At 40.7% G+C, this 20,214-nt stretch overlaps 1 protein-coding gene across 2 annotated transcripts in view; it reads left to right on the top strand.

Annotated features, from left to right (window-relative positions):
* Window positions 1-20,214, top strand: part of sertad2b (SERTA domain containing 2b) — a 40,744-nt gene that overhangs the window by 8,108 nt on the left and 12,422 nt on the right. The window contains exon 1 of one of the 2 annotated variants that reach the window (XM_005735148.1): window positions 19,443-19,540. The exons of the other annotated variant lie outside the window; for it this stretch is intronic. Coding sequence (XP_005735205.1) covers window positions 19,536-19,540 — 5 coding nt within the window. The 5' untranslated portion in view covers window positions 19,443-19,535. Of the gene's footprint in view, window positions 1-19,442; window positions 19,541-20,214 lie in introns of those variants that run through there. 2 annotated transcript variants of the gene reach the window in all.

Raw genomic sequence — 20,214 nt, forward strand, 5'->3', positions numbered from 1 at the left:
ATATTATTTGTGTTTTTGTGAGAGTCTGGCAGATGAATATGTCTGTTGAGCAGGACTGTGTTCATTGTTCAGTCGTACTTTAAACATTTCGTTAATCATTCAGTCTCCATCTGCAAAGGTGTGTGCTGAGATGTTATGTGTTCACTCAAAGTGTTTGCTGAGACATTAAAAGCACGTTGCCTCCTGAAACATAAGATATTACAAGGGTATGCTAAGTATATACACTCTCTTTAAAAGTGCGTACAAACTCTGTATTGTTAACCGTCTGTAGCCTCCTCTCACTAGCCTACAGGATGATCAGTAACACAGGGTTGCAGAAAGCTTTGAGCTGGAACTGGACAACAAATCACCATGGCAAATGAGTCGAATCAGTTAGGGAGCATTAACATGCCAGCCCTGATACTGGGATATTTGGCTTCCAGTAACTGTATGATTACGGCCTAATGATTATATACTTTGTTATACAGTGCTGTGTCAGCTTGGCTGCCATTCAGGAGGCTGATATCTGTGTCAGTGGTGCAGAGTAGCATTTGGAGAGATTACTGTTTGGCATTTGACTGAATGATGATGTGTGTAACGCCATAATTTAAAACTCATGTGGAAGCCAGTAGCGTATCCTTTGGGTAGCAAACTCACGCAGCTGGTCAGGCGAACGCTTTAAACAAGTGAAAAGCAGGAAAGCGGTCTTATTCTGTAGCATGTCTCACATTGTTTAGTGGATTAAGGTCCTTACCTGCTAGTTGGCCACTTAATGCTTTTCTCATATCTGTTTTTGTTACTGGTATTATTTTTTTTATCCTATCACATTTTTTGGCACCAGCTGGTAGTTGTTCCTGGAGAAACAAAGCTGGTTGTCGCTAAGTTACTGACAAACTGAAGAAAACTTCAAAACTTGATGATTCTCAGCCAGCTTTTTAAAAATTTTGTTATGTTTTTTTATGTTGCTTAATGCCTCTGTGTGTTGTGTGTCACAGCCACTGCTGCAGCTCCAACTGCTGACCGTGATAAGTTGGCCGAACTACAATAACTAAAATCCCGTTGTTTTTGTTTCTGATCATGAGTACGCACCTGTCGGTTCGACCCCATGCAGCATCCTAGCCTCACATCTCTCAATTTAGATGTCTAAAAATATCTGGGAGCGCTGTAAGACGTGCTTTAGTGTGATAAAACCAATCAGTGGCTGCGTGGATGGACGGTATCTGCTGCAAAGAATTTCACATGAGCTCTCCCTGCTTTTCTAAGCTGTCCAATATTTCTCTGCTAATAGTAAAACTGAAACTGCGTTACTGTTTGGATAATTAACCATGTGGTTGGTTTTAAATGGACACCTGCATCACGACAGGTCGCAATAATCACCTGATTTTAAACTGTGTTGACTGTGGAATTGTGCCTGCAATTAATATCAACATTCAGCTTGGGCCGCAGCCATATCGTGTTTTAGGTTTGCTTGTGTGTGTTTGTGTGTTTTTGTGTCTGTGTGGCAGAAGCTGGTTTTCATGACTCGTAGCTATTGGATGGATTTTTCTTTTCAATAATTAATGAGGAGGAAAGCAAACACATCCCTCTGCTGAATAAGGACAGTTTGTGTGTGTGTGTGCGTTTGTGTGTGATCAGGTGTTTGTTCTGGCTTGTATTGTGTTTCCTCGTGTTTACTGCTGGAACTGGTGCTGGGCCAGTTTACTGGGCCAGATTGCCACAAAGGGATTTGATTAAGACTGTTGTAGACAAGACTGGGACATACTGGTTTGGACTGGGCTGAAGTGGACACTTTAAAGATGAGTCAAACCACACTGATTAGCCCAACCCCAACCGATTGGATTGCTCTCCGGTGGACCGGATTGAGCCTGACTGGTGGTAAACTGGTGGTTAATTCAGCTAGGCCATGAAATCAAGCTCAGTCACAATCAGCAACACTTATATTTGGCATATAGGGGGTGCTGTTTTAAGCTGCTTTATCCTGCTTTCCTTCTGCAAGCCACTTTGCAACCCACCTCCACCCTTTTTTCTTTTACATTTTTTGCTCGGTTGTGTGCAGGGTGAACAGAGCTGTCCAGCCAACTATAAAGTACTAGAGATGGAAGAGTCCTCCTTACATCTATCTATCTATAGAGTTGCTGCCAGAACTGTGCATGAACAGTGTGCTCGGACAGGATTGAACCAGATTAGTCTTGGTTTTATTCAGTCAAGTCATTTTTCCCCAGTTCCCCTTCCTATTTAACATTCCCATGCCTCAAGAAGCAGCTCACATTCTCAGATTTTCCATGTTGTGGTGCTTCCAAAACATCTCACTTCATTTCATTTCTGTGGTAGTTTGTTTGTTTCAGCGGTTTAGGCTGAAGAAGGTTGGAAGCAAAGCATTTTTCTTACAGGTTTGGTTTGGCTCACAATTGCTATGGTGAAGGAGAAAGTTAAACTAAATATTTAGCAGGCCGTTCTTTGTGCGTGTGTGTGTTTTCCCCCCCTCCAGTCATTGCTTTGACTGCATTCCCCCTGATTTTATGAAGACAGATTTTATTTTGTTGCACAAACGGCTCTATTTTAGTCCCCCTGCTAGACCTGTCCACTATAATTAGCTGCTTTGGCTTTCTGCAGCTAATGTGTTTGTGTGCTCATGTTTTGGACAAAAGAGAAAATGGAAAAAATGGGATATACGATAAGATCCTGTCCTGATTGAGCCTTTTTAAAGGTTTGTAGAGGTTTGTAGAAAAATATGGAGGACATTTTTCTTAGTTTTTCAGTTCTTATATAAACATTTGTAATTACTAGTTCCATATTCAATATTCATTCGTATTCATATTGAGCGATGATGAGTCATGAAAACCAAGCACAACCAGATCCACTGGGAAAGACAAGGAAACTCTCAAAGCTCTGAAAATAACTTTCATATGCCATGAAATAGTCTGAGTCCGATTTATCTGGTCAAACCTTTCTTTTCAAGGTCAACATCCAACTTTTAGCTCCATCTCATGTAAATATTATCGTCTACGTCCTCAATGCTGTGTCTGCTTCTGGTTTGGTGTTACCAGACAGCTGAGTGAGTGTGCATGTGTTTCTTTTCATTCAGTCTCATTAAGTAAATGACTGAATCACATCTGATGTCGCACATCACCCCAGTTTTCCTCTTGGGGGTTTTTTAGGGTGTGCTCATACAGATCATAGGGCGGTAAATGAGTTGTGTTGACTCATTGTGAAAGACTACTACCTGGTTTGACAGTCTGCCCATATATGGAGTCCACCTGAAATACTGGGCATGGGTTTCATGGTGACCTAGACACCTATCAGTTGCATGAAGTTCAAGACATCTCCATTAATGGACCATGGAGCTTGCATTGATTTGTAAAGCGTCACCCTGAAGGTCAGAACAATTTCCCATCTTCACTAAATGTTTATCGGTACTTTCGAATTATTGTTGCAGATACAAGTCAGTACAGCAAGGGGCTTTCTGTGTCAACTGCTAACCAGCTCAGCAACCAAAAATGTATAGGAGCCAGGAACATCTTTCCATTATTATCAGTGTCACATGATTCATTGACACCATTAGTCCTCCTCAGCTTTATGAAGGTGCAAGTTTACCGCCATCCACACTAAAGGGTGGATCAACACCTGGGTAAAATTCCCAGCCGTACTTAATCTACTTCCACGCCCGGTGTAGATGCGAAATAGTCAGGGAAATGTTTCCGCTTGAATGTCGGTCCTTTGTGTTTCCTAAAAGCTCGCAGCTATATCAGGGGAGAACCAAGGCGAGTTTGCACCAACAGCCTTCTTGCCGTGAGGCAACAGTGCTGACCTGAGCACCGCCATGCTGCTGACATAGCACGCAGATTCAGAATGAAACTTGCAGATCATGCATGAAATGCTTTTCATTTAACTCAAAGGAAACGGTAAAGTCTTCAAGTAGCAAAACCCTCCCTGTCATTATTATGTTATGTTTTGTTCTGTCGGTGGATTGTGACTACTGCTTACCAAGTTGGGCTTCAGAGTTGCTCAGATCAGATGGTCATGATGACACGGCTCTTGTGACTCAGGTCCTTTATATGTGCCTGTTTTCTACCACATCCAGCACAGGAAACAACTATTCACACGCCATCACGTGGGTATCCTGGACCACTTTTATTGTGTAATTATTGTTGTTCACTTCATCTGTTCACCTTAAGTTTTGGCTTGTGTGTAAAACACAGTTCAACTGTGATCCCACCTCAGCATCAGTACAATTGTAGATGGTGTGCTGTAGTACAGTTATAAACATGCACTAACCTTATAGATCCATATATTTACGACGACTACACATATAAAACACTTTTTTACATTAAAACTCTGAAAAGAACATTTTACTCAGGGCCCCCTGGTGGGTTAACATGGCCACGATCAGATATTAAGTGACCCTGACTTTGTCATTAACTTTGATCATGACAACAAAAATCTCACTGATGATAAAAGCTGATTTCCCATTGAGTTGTATTCTGCTTGCATCATATTCTTTTCTAACAGAGGCGCATTTAAGTTGCTAGTTCTTCTCTGGGGTTTGTAAGAAGTCATCCGGTGAAACTATGAAAGGCCAGGCAGAAGAATCAGGCAGTGGAAAAACAAACAGAGTAGTCAGAGACTTAATCACAACATATCTGCTGGAATGCGCCAACCTGCACACTTATGATATATTGCAGAGGATGTCTGGCAGTTTGGCTTAAAGTGCACACACACACATCATGATCATGCAGGTTTCTGGAGCTGTGATTTGCTACAAGACTACTTACAGAGTTTGAGATAACAACTGAGCTCTGTTTTGTTGCTCAAACGCAATTTTTATGCATGTGTGTGAATGTGCTTTGTGTCGACTTCTTTTTTGTGGGAGGGGAGCAGGGGGGTCAACACATGTTCATCTGTTTTCCCCCAAATATGTCTTTTTTGTGTGTATGTGCCGAGCAGAATGTGGACAAAGGACTGGGTGTCTGGAGAAGGTGCCGGGGAGGGGAGAAGGGGACGATGGGTGATGGGTGGGGGACTGGACGAAAGGATGATGGGTGGGAGTCTGCAGGGGACGGCTGGCTGGCTGGCTGGCTATGTTTATAGATGTGAGTTTGTGAGGGCAAAGGTGGGTGTGTGTGGGTGTGTGCATACATCTGCATATCTGTCTGCATGTGTCTAAGAACATGCAGACTCATCTGCCGGTGAACCAGTGCGCGTGTGTACACTGCCTGTCTGTTTGGAGGCTTGTGTGCAAGTGTGTGTGTGTGTGTTTCTGTGTGTGTGTTCTTTTGTTTTGCTCTGGGTTGCTGGGTGATGGGACCAGCTGGGAGGGCTGAAGCCATTCACTTCCCTTCTGCTACCCTGAAGGCAGCCAGCAGGGAGGGAGGGATGGAGAGAGATGGTGAGGTTTGGGGGGGAAGAAAAAGAGGAGAGAACCGTAGAGTATGTGGACGCAGGATCTCTGCATGAGAGTTAAAAGGAGCAAACGCAATCAGGCGAAACAGAAAGAGGCTCGCAGTAATAGTGGAGAGGCGAGGAAGTTTTGAACCAGCTCAGGATGAATGAAGAGATTCATGAAGGAAAGTTGGGGGGGAGAGACGGAGGGAGGGAAAGTGTGTCAGGCTGAATCGTGATAGAGCAGTGGAGCTGACTCAGCCAGTCTGGTCTGGTGTAGGAGGGCAGCAGTACGGAAAGAAGTAATAGATTACTGAGGATGGATTACTATAACCACAATTCTGATGCACGTTTTTTCTTGTCGACACAGCAAACATTTTCCTATTGCCAGATTATTCCAGTAAACCGATTAATAAATGATCCCTGAAGAGATTTGGGAAATTTGGACTTTCAGAAAACAGCACTGTTCGGAGTGAACAGTACAAGAATCCACCTTTTGTCTCCCTAAACGACGTCAGTCCACTTGGTTGTAAGAGATGAAACTCATATTCTGACACCTCGAGCTCACCCTGTGACTTTCTGTTTTGTTCTCTGTCAGTGTCACACAGGTGTCACGGAAACGAGTGTACAGCGGTGATTTTAAGATGCTTCCGTTGGCTCGGTGAGGGTTTTCACCAGGCTTGCAACTGCAGTGCTGTGTGACCAAAAACAAAATAAGACAGTATTGTACAAGTGTACAAAAGTGTACAAGTCTTCCGTCTCTCACCCCGACCGGTCGCAGCAGATGGCCCCGCCCCTCCCTGAGCTTGGTTCTGCTGGAGGTTTCATCCTGTTAAAAGGGAGTTTTTTCTTCCCACTGTCGCCAAAGTGCTTGTTCATAGGAGGTCATATGATTGTTGGTTTTTTTTTCTCTGAATGTATTATTGTAGGGTCTACCTTACAATATAAGGTGCCTTGAGGCGACTGCTGTTGTGACTTAGTGTTATATAAATAAAATTGAATTGAATTGAAGTGAAAGACTTTGTTATAACATCTAAATATGACGGCATTTTTGCTGATGGAAGTGTATCGTGTGAACTGAAAACCAAAGAAGCACATTTTAATCAAAGCGGTGTGAGGGGTGGTTCTGTTAAGGAGATGTGAAAGTGTGGGATTTTTGTTTTTCATAACCATGGCCATCCATCACATTCATATTAGTAGAAGGAACTCTGTTAAGTTTCTGGCTGTTATTTAATGCGATAACCCAGGAACACCCAGGAACACTGAACTGGTAACATCTTGATGTTGTGGACGTGACTTTTGTCCTTCAGCTTTCACTTCAAAGTTTTCATGTGAGTTCAGGTGGACATGGAAGGAAACTGACACTTGTCTGGATGACAGTGGCAAACAAGTGTAAGGCAGGAATTTCTTTTTTCCCCAATGTCTTAGCACTGAACGAGTCACCGGCAACTCATCTAGGATTAGAGGTAGGGTTAGGCTAATCTCCATCTGTCTCCAATAATTTTGTCTCTTTGGAACACCCAAATGGAAAATCCTTTAACAGACGGATGTCAGAGGGAGCTCATTTTACCTCATGAATCAAATACGGCCCACTTTGATCTTAGCCGAGCCGGACCAGTGAAACTCCTCTTTCTGTCAGTGTAAAGAAGTTTAACTGCTCATTTAATCCTGGAGGTATCTCAATGTAGGAAAAAGACTTTTTTTTACACAATACAGAAATGCTGAAGTAGTTACTGAAAGAAACCTGTCAGCATGACTCACTGGTCTTAAGTTGTAAGAAATAAATGTCTAAATGCAGCTCACTGCAAGGACTTTCCTGTAATCACAAAGCAGAATTTTTTTTGTTAAATAAAATAGATGATCCACATAAAATGCGATACTTTACTGTTACTGTTTTACATATTATTCTATAGTACAGCATTTTTGTTGTATACTTATATAGTGAAAACACATGATTTTTTTGTGTAATTTAAATGTTTGTCTATCACTTCATTGCTGTTATATGAATGGCTGTGGGGGAGGTCTTTGTTAACTAGGTGTAAAATTTGTTAACATACAGTTAAAAAGTCCAAAATTGATGCCCTCCTTCTCATTTTCCAAAGTTGTCCAGTGGGCCTAATTGGAGTCTTTGCGGGACCAATTCTGGCTCCCTAGGCCTTATGTTTCACCCCTGTTTTAACAGAAAGGTTTGTCAAAATGTGCCCATTTTTGCATGTGGCAAAAACGAAACCCTAACCCCCAGGCAAGTCCCCCGGCGATTTGGTGGGTGTTAAGCGGTAAATTTATCGCCGTTGTTTTGCTTGTTACTTTTGTACATTGTTCCGAGTGCATCCTGGTTTTTCAAAAGCTACACCAGAGAGGAAGAATATCTCTCTGTGGATCTCGTGACTGGAAGGAATAGGGGCGCATAAAATGAAGCTGCTTGGTAGCAGAAAATCGGGAGAAAAAGAAAGATGGATAACCAGCTAGGCCGTATAGCTACTAGCTGCTAGTCTCTAAAGCTGCTTCCTTGTGTGCCCTGACTTGTGTGTCAGCTCGCTTTCTCTCGAAGATTAATGACCTTCCTGTTTTCAGCTACAATATCCCCCCACAGAGTTTTCAGTGCAGTTTGCTTTGACATGAAGTGCATTAAAAAAAAAAGGAAAGGAAAGAAAGAAAATGCTGCAGAATTTACTGTTGGAGGCAAAGCGTCAAAGATATGCATGTGGGAGGAATTCACTCACACATGAAATGACACTGCAGTGAGTTGGTAAAAGCAATAACACTCAAGTTTTTACTATTACTACTCCACCTCTTTTTACTATGACTAACACATTTACTGCTATGACTGCCATCACTTTCAGTATTTCTCACATCAGCTGCTATTTTCTGTACTAGTCATGCTAGAGCTAACCCCTGACTGAATTCAGTGTTTTCAGTTGGTGGACAGAGGTTTCTGTGTCCTAACTACTAATGGTAAGCTTTTCTGTTGGAATGTGTGACACTCACACACTCACTGGTTTGCTATGGATGGGTATACACACACACATACACATTAAAGGGTTGGGGAAACTGAGTACGGTCTAAGATACATCTAAAATAGTTGTTTTAGCCTCAAATAATGGCTTTATTTTCCTTTCAACTTCGCTTTAAGTCCATTATCATATATAATTTTGGTAATCTGCCTCTTGCCTGTTTTTGGCATTCATACTCTGATTTGTTAATCCGTTACAGAACATGGGCAGTAAAGTCAGGGACTTGAGAGAGAAAAACAATTCATGTCAGAAGTTATGAAACAAGGAAAACAGAGAAAAGTTCCCAAATGAAAGAGAAACAGAGCAAGAACGAGAGAGAGAGGGAGAGAGAACAACAACTTCTTTCCTGTAAGTCACCTGACACTGGAGGCGTTACAGCAGTCGTGAATAAACATACCTCCCTCCCTCCCTTTCTTTCTCTTTGTCTCTGTTTTTCTGTATGGCTCTCTCACCCATGCTCAAGTCAAGTCACAAGCCCTCTCTTTGCAAGATGAAAAGTTTTGTGCAGAGCGACCTAACTTTTCTATTTATAGAGCTGTCGCTCGGAATTCTTCAGTCTCTGGACAGAAAATAAAAAAGCAGTGTTATTTTGTTTGGGAAAATGGCAACTCGGAAATGTCTTTTATTTAAAGATCATACTTTGCATTTTGTGTTTTGAAAAAGTCAAAAAAAATGTGTCTGTTTTACAAGAAATGGTCACCGTGCTCTTGGATCTCAACCTCGAGCTTACTCCTCTCAATGAAATGCAATTTTGAAAAAAAGCCTCAAAATATTTTAAGATCTGAATTTTTTTAAATTTTTTTTTTAAAGAAAAAGGAATAAAAAAGCAGAAATCGTTTCCTGAAACTGAGGTACTGCAGTTTTTACCAATGTGGCTTTTTTCTGCTGTGGATTAACGCTGACAGTACTGCGTGCTGTAGGCTGGTTAGATATTTACAGCAGTAATTGAGTCTAATTTAAGTAATTTAAGTCTACTGTAATAAACCATTGTAATAAAAATTTATTTTTACAATTTTTGGAATAACAGTAGAGCTTTATGGCACAGAGGTAAGAGATATATTAGACATGCCTATTAGCAGGAAACGTTTGCTTGTTTTGGTGATGGAAATATGACGATAAGAAATATATTAAATATAGTCTGGTTGACCCTTCCATCACAACGCTCATAAAAACTGGAGGATTATCTTGATTTGCCAATAAAAATACCAATTTCCAGCCAAAACGTGGTATACAGTATAGAGAGTGCATACAGTAATAGAACATGACTAACTTGACTTTTAAGAATGGCAATATGAAGAGAAGGAAGAAATCAGACCGTTATGAGCAGATGTTTGCATTCACAGCAGTCTGAGGTGTGCGGATTTGATCTCACTGCATGACTAATGGGCGGGATGTGAAACCACCCGGTTGAAATAGCCTGAATTATCCAATCACAGCTGAACGAGAACAAATGTAAAAGTATAACATGAAGAGTAACTTCTTCTAGATGGTGTCTCTGTTGCTCTAAATACTGTATATAAAAGATGGATGCATCTGTCTGCTGTCTGTGTTTTGGTCACTGCCGTGTTGAATTTTGGAGCAGGAGTGAAACGCTACGTCCAGATGAACAGAATCAACTTCTTCGGATTTCCTTAACTGGACCCTATCAAAATAGCTGCTTACTAGCAGTGTTGGGCAAGTTACGTTGAAAAAGTAATTAATTATAGTTACTAGTTACTGCTTCAAAAATGTAACTGAGTTAGTAACTGAGTTACAATATTCTAAAAGTAATTAATTACTTGAAAAGTAACTATTGTGTTACTTTAAAAAAAAGTGTTTAACCCTCTGGGGTCCAGAGTATAATTGGCCATTTTTGACTACTTTTGATTTTCGCTCCACATTTCACCTTTAAAAACTATTTACTTTGCCTTGTTTGGCATCATTCTTTTCAGCACAACCTCACGTGTCTGAATTTACAGTTATGTTTTTATTTTGACATACTGTATTAACACAATTGATCCAAAATCAGACAGAAAACATAAAATCAGAGTAGAAAAAGTTAATTTTTTTACTGTAACAACCACAAACATGTTTAATGAATCATATTTCATAACTTTCATAACTTTAAATGCAATTGCCAATTTTAAAATCCTATGCACAAGTTTTGCAAACAACAAAGTTATTTGCAGCCATTTACCTTTTACCTTTTTTTAAAATAACCACTTCAAACTATTTACATAACAACCAGCTGTTCAATAAGACGCCACACAAATGATTTCTGCCACACCAAAAAAATAATTTCTGTCCACTATAAAGGAGAACATCACAGCCTGATACCTGCAGGTCTGACAGCAGCAGGTGTATCACTGCGCCTGTTTCTACCTGGAGACAGCAGTCGCCTCATTGTTCTAACACACAACACAAAACTATCCACAACACTACACACTAACTACACAAGACAACATGCTAAACGTCACAAATCTCTCACATCTCAAAACTCGCTCTCTCTCTTTTTCTGCTGTCTCTCTCCCTCTCTCTCTCTCGCCGTCACTCCTAAAACTTTCCCCTCTTCCTAAACAACCAAATGTCATGTTGCCATATCATTTTTGATTGGTCAACACGGTGCATTTTTCCACCAACACGAACGGGCTGCTTTTTGTTTGCTCATAAGCAAAAACTCTGCATATATATTGTTTATCATGACTCTGGTTTTACGTGGCCTATCAACACAATTTAAAAACTGGTATATATCACCTTGTTGCTTTGTCATCTTGAAGTGGTCATGTGATTGGCTTACCACGACTACTTTATTCTTCCTCAGTCAAACAGCAGCACTCATGCGACTGTTTTGCCCCATTAGCTCCAGGTGTTGTGCCAAAAAGTGATCGTCTGCCAAAAAGTGATCGTCTGCCAGAAAGTGATTGCCGCTGTCGGGAGCGCACAGCTGCTTAAAGCTGTAGCGCCCAGATTACTTACAGCTACTTCCGTGCAACTGATATAAGATGCGGTAAGCTGAACACAGTTTCAACCGTCTGTTTGTTGAAAAATAGTAACACGACTGCGCCGATAACAGCGTTGTAATGATAGGAATAGTAATTAGATTACTCGTTAATTGTAACGCTGTTACTTGTAACGCCGTTATTCCCATCACTGCTTACTAGTATCCACCCATTTATGTACACACATTGGCAGAAACTCAGGGATCAGTATTTTGTCCTCAGATACTCTGATATGCATGATGGAGTAGCCAACGAATCAATCCATGAGTTTTGTAGTTTGTTTTTTTAATAACAGAATTCAAACCACAAGAATGAAGCATAAACTTATTGAATGAGGCGTTCTACACAGAACAATTCCAGCAAAATGCTCTAAGTCAGCGGTCCCCAAACCTTTTTGTGCCACGGACCAGTTTAATGTCAGACAATATTTTCACAGACCGGCCATTGAGGTGTCCCGGATAAATACAACAAAATAAAATAATTCGACCAAGACAAAAACTGTGGTATTTTGTAAATATAATAATAAACGCGAATTAACTTTGTAATTCTGTAACTTTATTAGCAGCGTCCTCCTGAAATGCAGCAACAACATTGAGAGTAACATCCTCCTCTCTGCCCCTTAATGCTCTCTGGTCGCTATGGTAACGTGTAAATATTTATTTCAATATATGACACACATATACAACACAGGAAAAGACCCAGGGAAACCGAGTTTACGATAAAACCCCTGAAAACCATAAATTTCACACCTGAGACTCTTGCGGCCCGGTACCAAATGACTCACGGGCCGGTCCGTGGCCCGGGGGTTGGGGACCGCTGCTCTAAGTGACTTCTAAGTTCAGTGACTTTAATTAGTTACCACACAGCGATCAGCTATAGTTTCTTTTACTGCGACACCTGTCAAACCACCATGGATGTGAGTGAGGAAACTATCCATTCAGACCAAATGGAGAAACTGAACCATCTCCTCTGGACTCCTCGTTGCCATCCTGATGCTGGTGGAAGGCTAAAATCCAGCCCGAGCTGGTTAGTTCTCCTGTTCGTCTTTTGCTGAGCTGAGAACTTTCCCCATCATTGCGTGTACTTTCATCCACTACCTGTTTAACTGCATTTTCAGAATGAACACCTTAATGAGTCACTATCCAGTCTCAAGTTATAAAGTGGTAATACTCAACGCTTGCTGGTTAGCTTTAATAGCCTTCTCATAATCGTTTACACAACATCATAGCTGTTAAGTCTTCGCTTTCTCCTGATAATTTTTGTTAATTTCATTTGAATTTTTGAATTTTTCTTTTTTTTAAAATTATTATTAAATGTTTTTACATCTTTATTTAAGCCTACGTAGTCTATTTTCATGAATGAAACTGATTTGGACTGCTTGGCCAACAGTGTAGCTATAAAACCTGACATCTCAGCTTTTGCACTAAAACCAGTGGCAGCTGTGGTTTCTGAGTTACAGTATCTCAAGATAATTAATCCCGTAATCGTGAAATAAACTGTTTACCCGGGATCACCGCTTAATTGTCCAATTTAGTTTAGATAACAAACTTTATCCTAAGGATAAAGGGAAGAGCTCTTTAATGAAAGCAGCTTGTAAAGGTCATGGTGTACAGAAGCTTGTTGTCCCAAGATAAGCACACATTTATCATATTTAGACAACAGTTTTTTATTATGTAGCAACAGCGCAGTAATTCAAGTGCAGTCAAGTCATAGGCTTAAAAAGATTGAAAAGCCCCATTTGTCATCTCTGTGGATACGTAATGATATAATCGGGTCATGTCAACCATGAGATTGCAGTTTCAAGTCATGTGAGAGGCCTAAAGATTTGTGTTCTCTTTTGATGTGAGGGTTGCTCTGTGATTGAAGAACAGTAGGATGCAGTGCAACAAGTCCTAAAAGCCTGCTCGCACTCGTGTATTTTTTTCCTGCTGCACTCTTACAGCAGTACGGACTGGCTCCTAAATTTTCTACTCGGAGATTCAACATTTTATTAATGCTCTTCTGACTATGCCATTAATTGTAGATCTCATTAATGCTCATTTGGCTTGTGACAGCCTCCGTATAACATCGGCAGACATACCCGGCCATTGACTGTCACAGCAGCGTGCACAGATCACCAGCATTATAAGAAAAACCATCAGGGAGTTTAAGCGCCATGACTGCATTTTGGAAGCATATTCGACTAAAATGGAAGCACTGTAGGAGGCCGAGTCGCCTTGCTTACTTGTACTTCCCCTTTTGAAGTGCATGAGTCAAGGCACTTAACAAGTGCTTGAAGTCTCAATGTAACGAGAAGAAAAAAGATGATGAAGTGTGTGTGTGTGTGAGAGAGAAGGAGGAACAGACTCTGTCCACCTTTGTGTGGGCAGTTATATCAGTTTAGACTGTATAGCACAAAATTGTGCCACTAACTGCGGATATATCACATCAGGGATAAAGGATTTTGTGTGTATGCACGTGACCGAGGTAACAGCTGTGTCTGGGCCAAAGAGGGGGCAATGGTGGACTCTGATAAAGAGACGGGGCAAAGAGACAATGAGAGAGAAGAGGAGGAGGTAGAGACAAAGAGGGAGAATGGGAAAGAAAGCAGATGGGTGTTTTTTGGTGTGGAGCCCTTCCCCTCCCTGCTCCCCCCACCCCAATGTTTTCTCCATGTTGGGCCTGTGTGCCACACCCATGTCTAATAGTGTTAATAATATTCTCTTCACACACCCTCCCCAAATCTGTCAGCACACACGGATGTTTCTGCTGGTTTTACTCTTCTTCATTTTAAGACGTAAACTTAAAGGGGAGAAGAATAACCAAAGATGATCAGCGGTGTAGTTTCCACTTGTGATAGAACGTAAACATTCTGTTGCACAATCCCTTTACAGTAAATCACAAGTACTTTGACATTAGATTAAGGTCCACTTGTGTGGGATGACAGAGTAATAATCCTTTACGATAACAAACAATGGGGACAAAGTATTTTAGCACTGTAATGTAGTTCACCACAAGCCATTTGCTTGCTCGATCAAGGGGCAATGGTACTGGTCTTTATATGAATTATATTTTATAGAAGATGTAATAATTACCATATAACTACATCTGGTTCATGCACTGGCTATTAAAGTTGGCATTGACCTGTGAAGGGCGAACCCAATGCAGAAGTGTCTTGAACCTACATTCTTTTTAATGACCAGCAGGGGGCGAATACCGTGGTTGCAAAAAACCCGCAGGTTTTGTAGAAGTCTCTGAGAAAACAGTCCTTTGCTCTCTTGCTATATGATCCCAGTAAAAAACGCCCTTTAAATGTTCAAGTCTTAATAAATTTTGATGGTCATCTTATTATAACAACACAAAAAAATGGTTATCTAATTTGGTAACGACTTAGTGTATCAATCACAAGATTTGCGTTTATAGTCAGATCTCCTCTTGACTTCTAGTTTCAAAAAGTGAAGAGGGCGATGGTGGAAACACTCAGCGCAAGGCTTCACAGCAAAACGTAACAAACCAATGGTTGACCTCACAGTGCCCATCTCCATCTTTTATATACAGCCTATTAGTGACGACAGATGACGCACTCAAAAACTATATCATTGTTGAGTTAATTATTAAGTCGCTGAATGAAAAAAGCACTGTAGATTTAGTATTTATTTATTTGTTTATTGAAGACATATTAAAAAATAACTCAAAATGACAGTTCGTTTGTAACCATCCAGCTGAATTCCATTCACAAGAATCGAAATTCTTATCCTTATTATCCTGATTCTTTTTCACCCACTCTGGAAGCTGACCCAAATATCAGTTGGCTGATAGTGACAGCGACTGATCGCATTTGTCTCTATGCAGGAAAACTTGTGTATAGAATATAATGCATTCAGAGGGTAATTTTAGAAACACAAATGCACAAATCTGACTGTTTCCACATTTGTAGCTGTGGCACATTCAGTAGAGCATCAGTTAAAGGTGTGAAGACAGGTGTTGTCTTCACAGTCTTCACTAGTTTGTGATGTACATTGGTGGAAATTGCTGGAGCCTATCCCAGCTTAAATAGGGTGAAAGGTGGGCTACATGCTGGATAGGTTGGCAGTCCATTACGGGATTAACACAGAGAGATAAACAACCAAACAATTTGATATATCAATATCAGAATTTTCCTCCCCCTTAAAATAAGCAAATGAAGTATCAGATGGACTCAGTATCAGTAGTAACAGCAATTGTAGCAGTAATAACTGGAAATGTACAGTAGGCTGTTGTTGTAATGGTTGTAGTAATACAAGTAGCAGAGGTGTTAAAGTGTTCAGCAGGCACAGCAATGTGCCTTTAACACAGCAACTAAACTCAAGACTGCTTGCCATGCAGGACCACATTTACTCCAGTGAATAAGTCACCAGCAGATGGTTGGAAGTTGCTGTGATACTTCCTGTATTACTAAGAAAAATACACAACTGAGGACATAATCAATACATTGTTCACGTCAACGGCACTTATGATTAACAGACACACGAGTGTGAATCAACTGTTGTGCTCGGTGGCATTTTTCAGCTCATGTGTCTGTATGAATTTAGAGAGCCTGATGATATGAAAATGCACCTCGTGTTGTCCTGCTGAGTATAAATGGAACATGATGTTCGTGATCTAATTCTGGTGACTGCCATAATCCCTGTGTTACCACCCAAAGGTGCAACACAGTGATGGATGAAAGCGCGGTGATGGATGGATGCAGCTTCATGCGCTGGGTGTTGAGTTGGACCAGTGAACTCACCGTGAGTCAGGTTCACAGTTATAGTGGCACACACACACTCACACACACACGCACACACACAACCTGATATGTGATGAGTAAGTTATCTAGTTCCTGGTCTGACATGAGAACCTCGGAAAAAATGAAATAATTGAATGGCAGGAAAATATGTAGAATCGGAGAGACAAAAACAGAGGCACAGGAAGAAAATTAAGGTTAAGGCATCAGCAAAAACTTTTACTCAGTGAGGGAAATAAAAGAGCAAAGGAGAAATAAATAGATAAATGGAGGGAGGGAGGGATATTGTGGGTGCAGCTCTCTCCAGTTGGTGTTGCTATGGCCCTGCCCTCCCTGCTCACTGAGCCATTTCCTGTTTTTGACCTGAAATCTTTATTTAGAGCCATCCCTCCTCGCTGCTCTGCATTCATGAGTCAACTCAGAGTCCAGAGAGATGAACGCGCTACTAAAATCAGATCTCCATTCACCACAGAAACTACGTATGCACCCTGGCTAACCCACTGGTTATCTGTACAGCAGCCGGGGCTTCATTCGGGTCTGTTTGCATGATTAAGAAACAATAGGATACATCCTTGTTGCCAAAAATAACCATTTGTCTGTCTGATCTGTTGCTTCCACAAGTTCTTCAGTGCTGAATCATTGAACAAGTTCGTTTAAATAATACTATACTTTGTATGTCTCTCAGCACTTATCTAAGCATGAATTTAGACCCTGTTATCCCACAATTATAAATGAAGCAAGTGGAACATTACATGGTGGAATCAATGGAAGTTGTGTAAAAAGTCGCAGAAGCAAAAGCATTTGATTGTGTATTGAACTGTGATGTCTTTGGAGTTGTGAGAGAAAAGAGACCCCAAAACCTTGGAGTGTTGTTTGTCATTCACTCTTATGTCCTATAATCTGGTATACAGAAGAGAAAGAACTAGAAAGTTAATAGGAGTGAAATTTTAGAATTTGTGTCATGAAATTTTCATTGAATATCTGCTAATTACGAGCCAGAGCTTGTTATTGAGTGAAGAGATGTACGAGCCTGAGAAGAAAACGACACAAGACAGAGCTCAGGGAGCTTCTAGCAAATGAAGACTGTAAAGAAAAGACGAACATAGCTGCGGTGGCATCACAAATTGGTTTAAAGTCTTGATGTGCCATTTTAGGTATCAGATTCTTGTTTTCTTTTTCTCTTTTTCCAAACTAAACATAACCAAATTTGGAAAATGGTGTGGAGCTGTTAGTATCAGCTGATACTATGATTGGCTGGCTAGCTTCGTTGGCAGGATGAGGGAGTAATTCAGTGTATAAGTGCAATTGCTTTTGCCAGTGTTAGCTGCTGTTAGCCTCTGTTAGCTGCAGTTAGTGATACATTTCTTAAAGTGGATCTTGCATTGTTGGACTCGGACATGTATATAACAAATAAACTCTTATACGATTCAAAAATGTTATCAAACAAAACTGCAGTTTTGAATATTAACTTGGATAATGTTTAGCCAGCATGTTGTCAACTGTCTAGAGACAGATGGGTCTCATGTCTAGTCTGCAGGTAGCGTTGCCTCTTTCATTTGTGTTTTTGCATCTTTGGTAACGGGGACGCCATCTCAGATGATAAAGCATATGTGTTTTATTTGCCTGAATGGTATGCGAGCACCTAAGAGATCTCATCTCCTCTGCCTTTGGCGTAATGCGTGCATGTAGTAGCCACGTATAATATGCGATTGGCAGAACAGCGATGTCCACTGCTATCAAGATAGCTTTACTAGATTATTTCTAGGTTTATGACAATTAATCAGTTTGCTGGAAAACATTGTTACAGACTCATCACTGAATACTTGTGAGTACAATATTATTTTTATTATTATTATTAAATAACCAAAAAATAACTTGATTGCCATTTTTTTAAATCTCACAGAGACAAAAACCTGTCACATAAAACACGGGGTAAAAAAAAAAACAAAAAAAACCTGATAGCCAAAATGCCGAGCTTAAACTTACAGGACGGGACTTTACTAAACAATGAGTGACACTGTAATTTGTGTCCACCTATATTTACAGCCTCTTTGCTGCTTGTTAGAATTGAGCTGTAGCATAGCTTACATTGTCATCACCAAAGTTTCTAAACCAAATATCTTGAAAAGATTCACAGGTGACTTTTATTGTGTACTTCCTGGTGTGAGCAGTGTACCTTAAAGGTCTAATTCCTGTTTTTGCCACCTTTAAAACCACAGAAACTGACAGTTGGTATCTGGAAACACTGAGGTCCAGTAGATGGAAATACAACAAGTTGATTAAAGGCTGCCCTAGGAACATGCCGCCTGTCTTAAAAAAAGTGTTATGAGGCTATATTAGGGCACAACTGGGCAGCGTGCAACAGAGGGCATCGCGGCCACAAACGGTCTGTGTGCCCATTTTGTGCCTCAGGATGCGCCGGTGAACTGGTGTTTTTGTCTGCACGGAGCAGACTGCCGGGTTTTGTTTGAGTTTACCGGACATCACCCTGCCATCTGCTGCAGAGTAGGATGGATGTCAGTAACCAGCTAAAAGGCACCGGCCGTGCACTCTTCATTTCCGTCACCACTGACGACTGTTGTATTAATCAAGGAATAAATGAATGAATTTCATCTTTTTAATGCATTCGACAATATGAAATAGCGAAAAAAATCTGAAACGAGTATAAAATTGCTTACATATAAGGAGCCTTGACAATGCATTGATTTCGTTTCTAATGTTATTAATGTTTAATTAACTAGTCTTACACTGAGTGGGAGAGAGAAGGCACAGCGTTAAGACATTGTGTGTGTTTGTGTGTGTGTGAGAGAGAGAGCGAGTGAGTGTGTGGGTGGAAGGGTGGGCGGGGCAAAGTTGACGATGCTGCCTTTCGGGGCAGCTGTTCGGTTTCAGCTTCTCTTGTGGCGTTCAAGTGTTCCTCGTAAATATATGAACCATGACAAAAATGGATTCTGGCATAACGGTAATTATGCAGTTGTTAAATTAAAGTGGCATCGGGAGTGTAACTGATGCTCAATGGAAAGCCACTTCCAGAAACTCAATTCCATCTAACAAGGAAAGAATGCGTATTTGTTAAGGGCTGCGTATTCTTACTACACATTTTGTCGATCCGTCAAAGTGAAACTTTTAAAAAGAAAATATATCAGCCCTCCTAAGTATCCGATAGTAGATTTTCATGTGTGCCACATAACCCTAACAAACTCGTTTTTTTCGGAAAATGACACTAAAGTGCAGGACATTAGCGCACGTGCTTTTCACCTCGCGAGCGGGTCCGGCAGCTCTTGAAGGCAGCAGCGTTCCTGTAAGCGGAGGCAGTTTTCTCCTCCTATCAGCGCCATTGTGTGACAGAGTCTCCGGGAGCTCGGACGGACTGGTTTTCTGTAGGCGACGGGACTGTTTAAATACCCTCCATGTTACTCTTTAAACACCCGGCGGACCTGGATGCGGTAAGACGTCGTTTCTCACATTTTAAAGAGCAAAGCAAAAAAACACGCCGAACAAGTATGTTAAATTTCGGCGTGACTGTGTAATTTATTGGTAATGAATAATAGAAACGATGAGGGCTAGTGTTTCAGGGCTGCTGCGGGGTAGCTGAGTCTTGTTGAAAAAAGTTTCACTATTAATATTTGCAATTACCAGTTCGCTCTGTACTTCCACGGACCGTCGTTCTCTCTGTTATACAAACTCAGTCCAGCTGACAGAGTCGAGCCAGCAGCCGCCACTTCTGAGTTGGTCTGTCCGATAAACTTTTCAGTCCTCAAAATACACTGAAGGCTTTCACTGAAGAAAAACGTGAAATAAATAGACAGGTTATCTTTGACTACTGTTTATCTACAGTTAATTTGAACATTTGGCTGTAAAAAATGACACAAGTCGGTGTCAACACACTTACGTTTAATTGGCAATCAAACAAACATGTAAAGTCAACTTAGTAGAAGTGAGTTGACAACAACAAGACAAAAGTCAGGTTTGATGATTGAGTATATTTCAATGGTATTTATTTTATAATGTGTTATTATATATATATAATGTTGTGTATATATATAACACATACATATATGTATGTATATATATGTATATATATACATACATACATATATATATATATACACACACACAC

The sequence above is a fragment of the Pundamilia nyererei genome, unplaced genomic scaffold, assembly GCF_000239375.1.
Source record: "Pundamilia nyererei isolate P.nyererei 1_Seehausen unplaced genomic scaffold, PunNye1.0 scaffold00062, whole genome shotgun sequence".
Lineage (NCBI taxonomy): Eukaryota > Metazoa > Chordata > Actinopteri > Cichliformes > Cichlidae > Pundamilia > Pundamilia nyererei.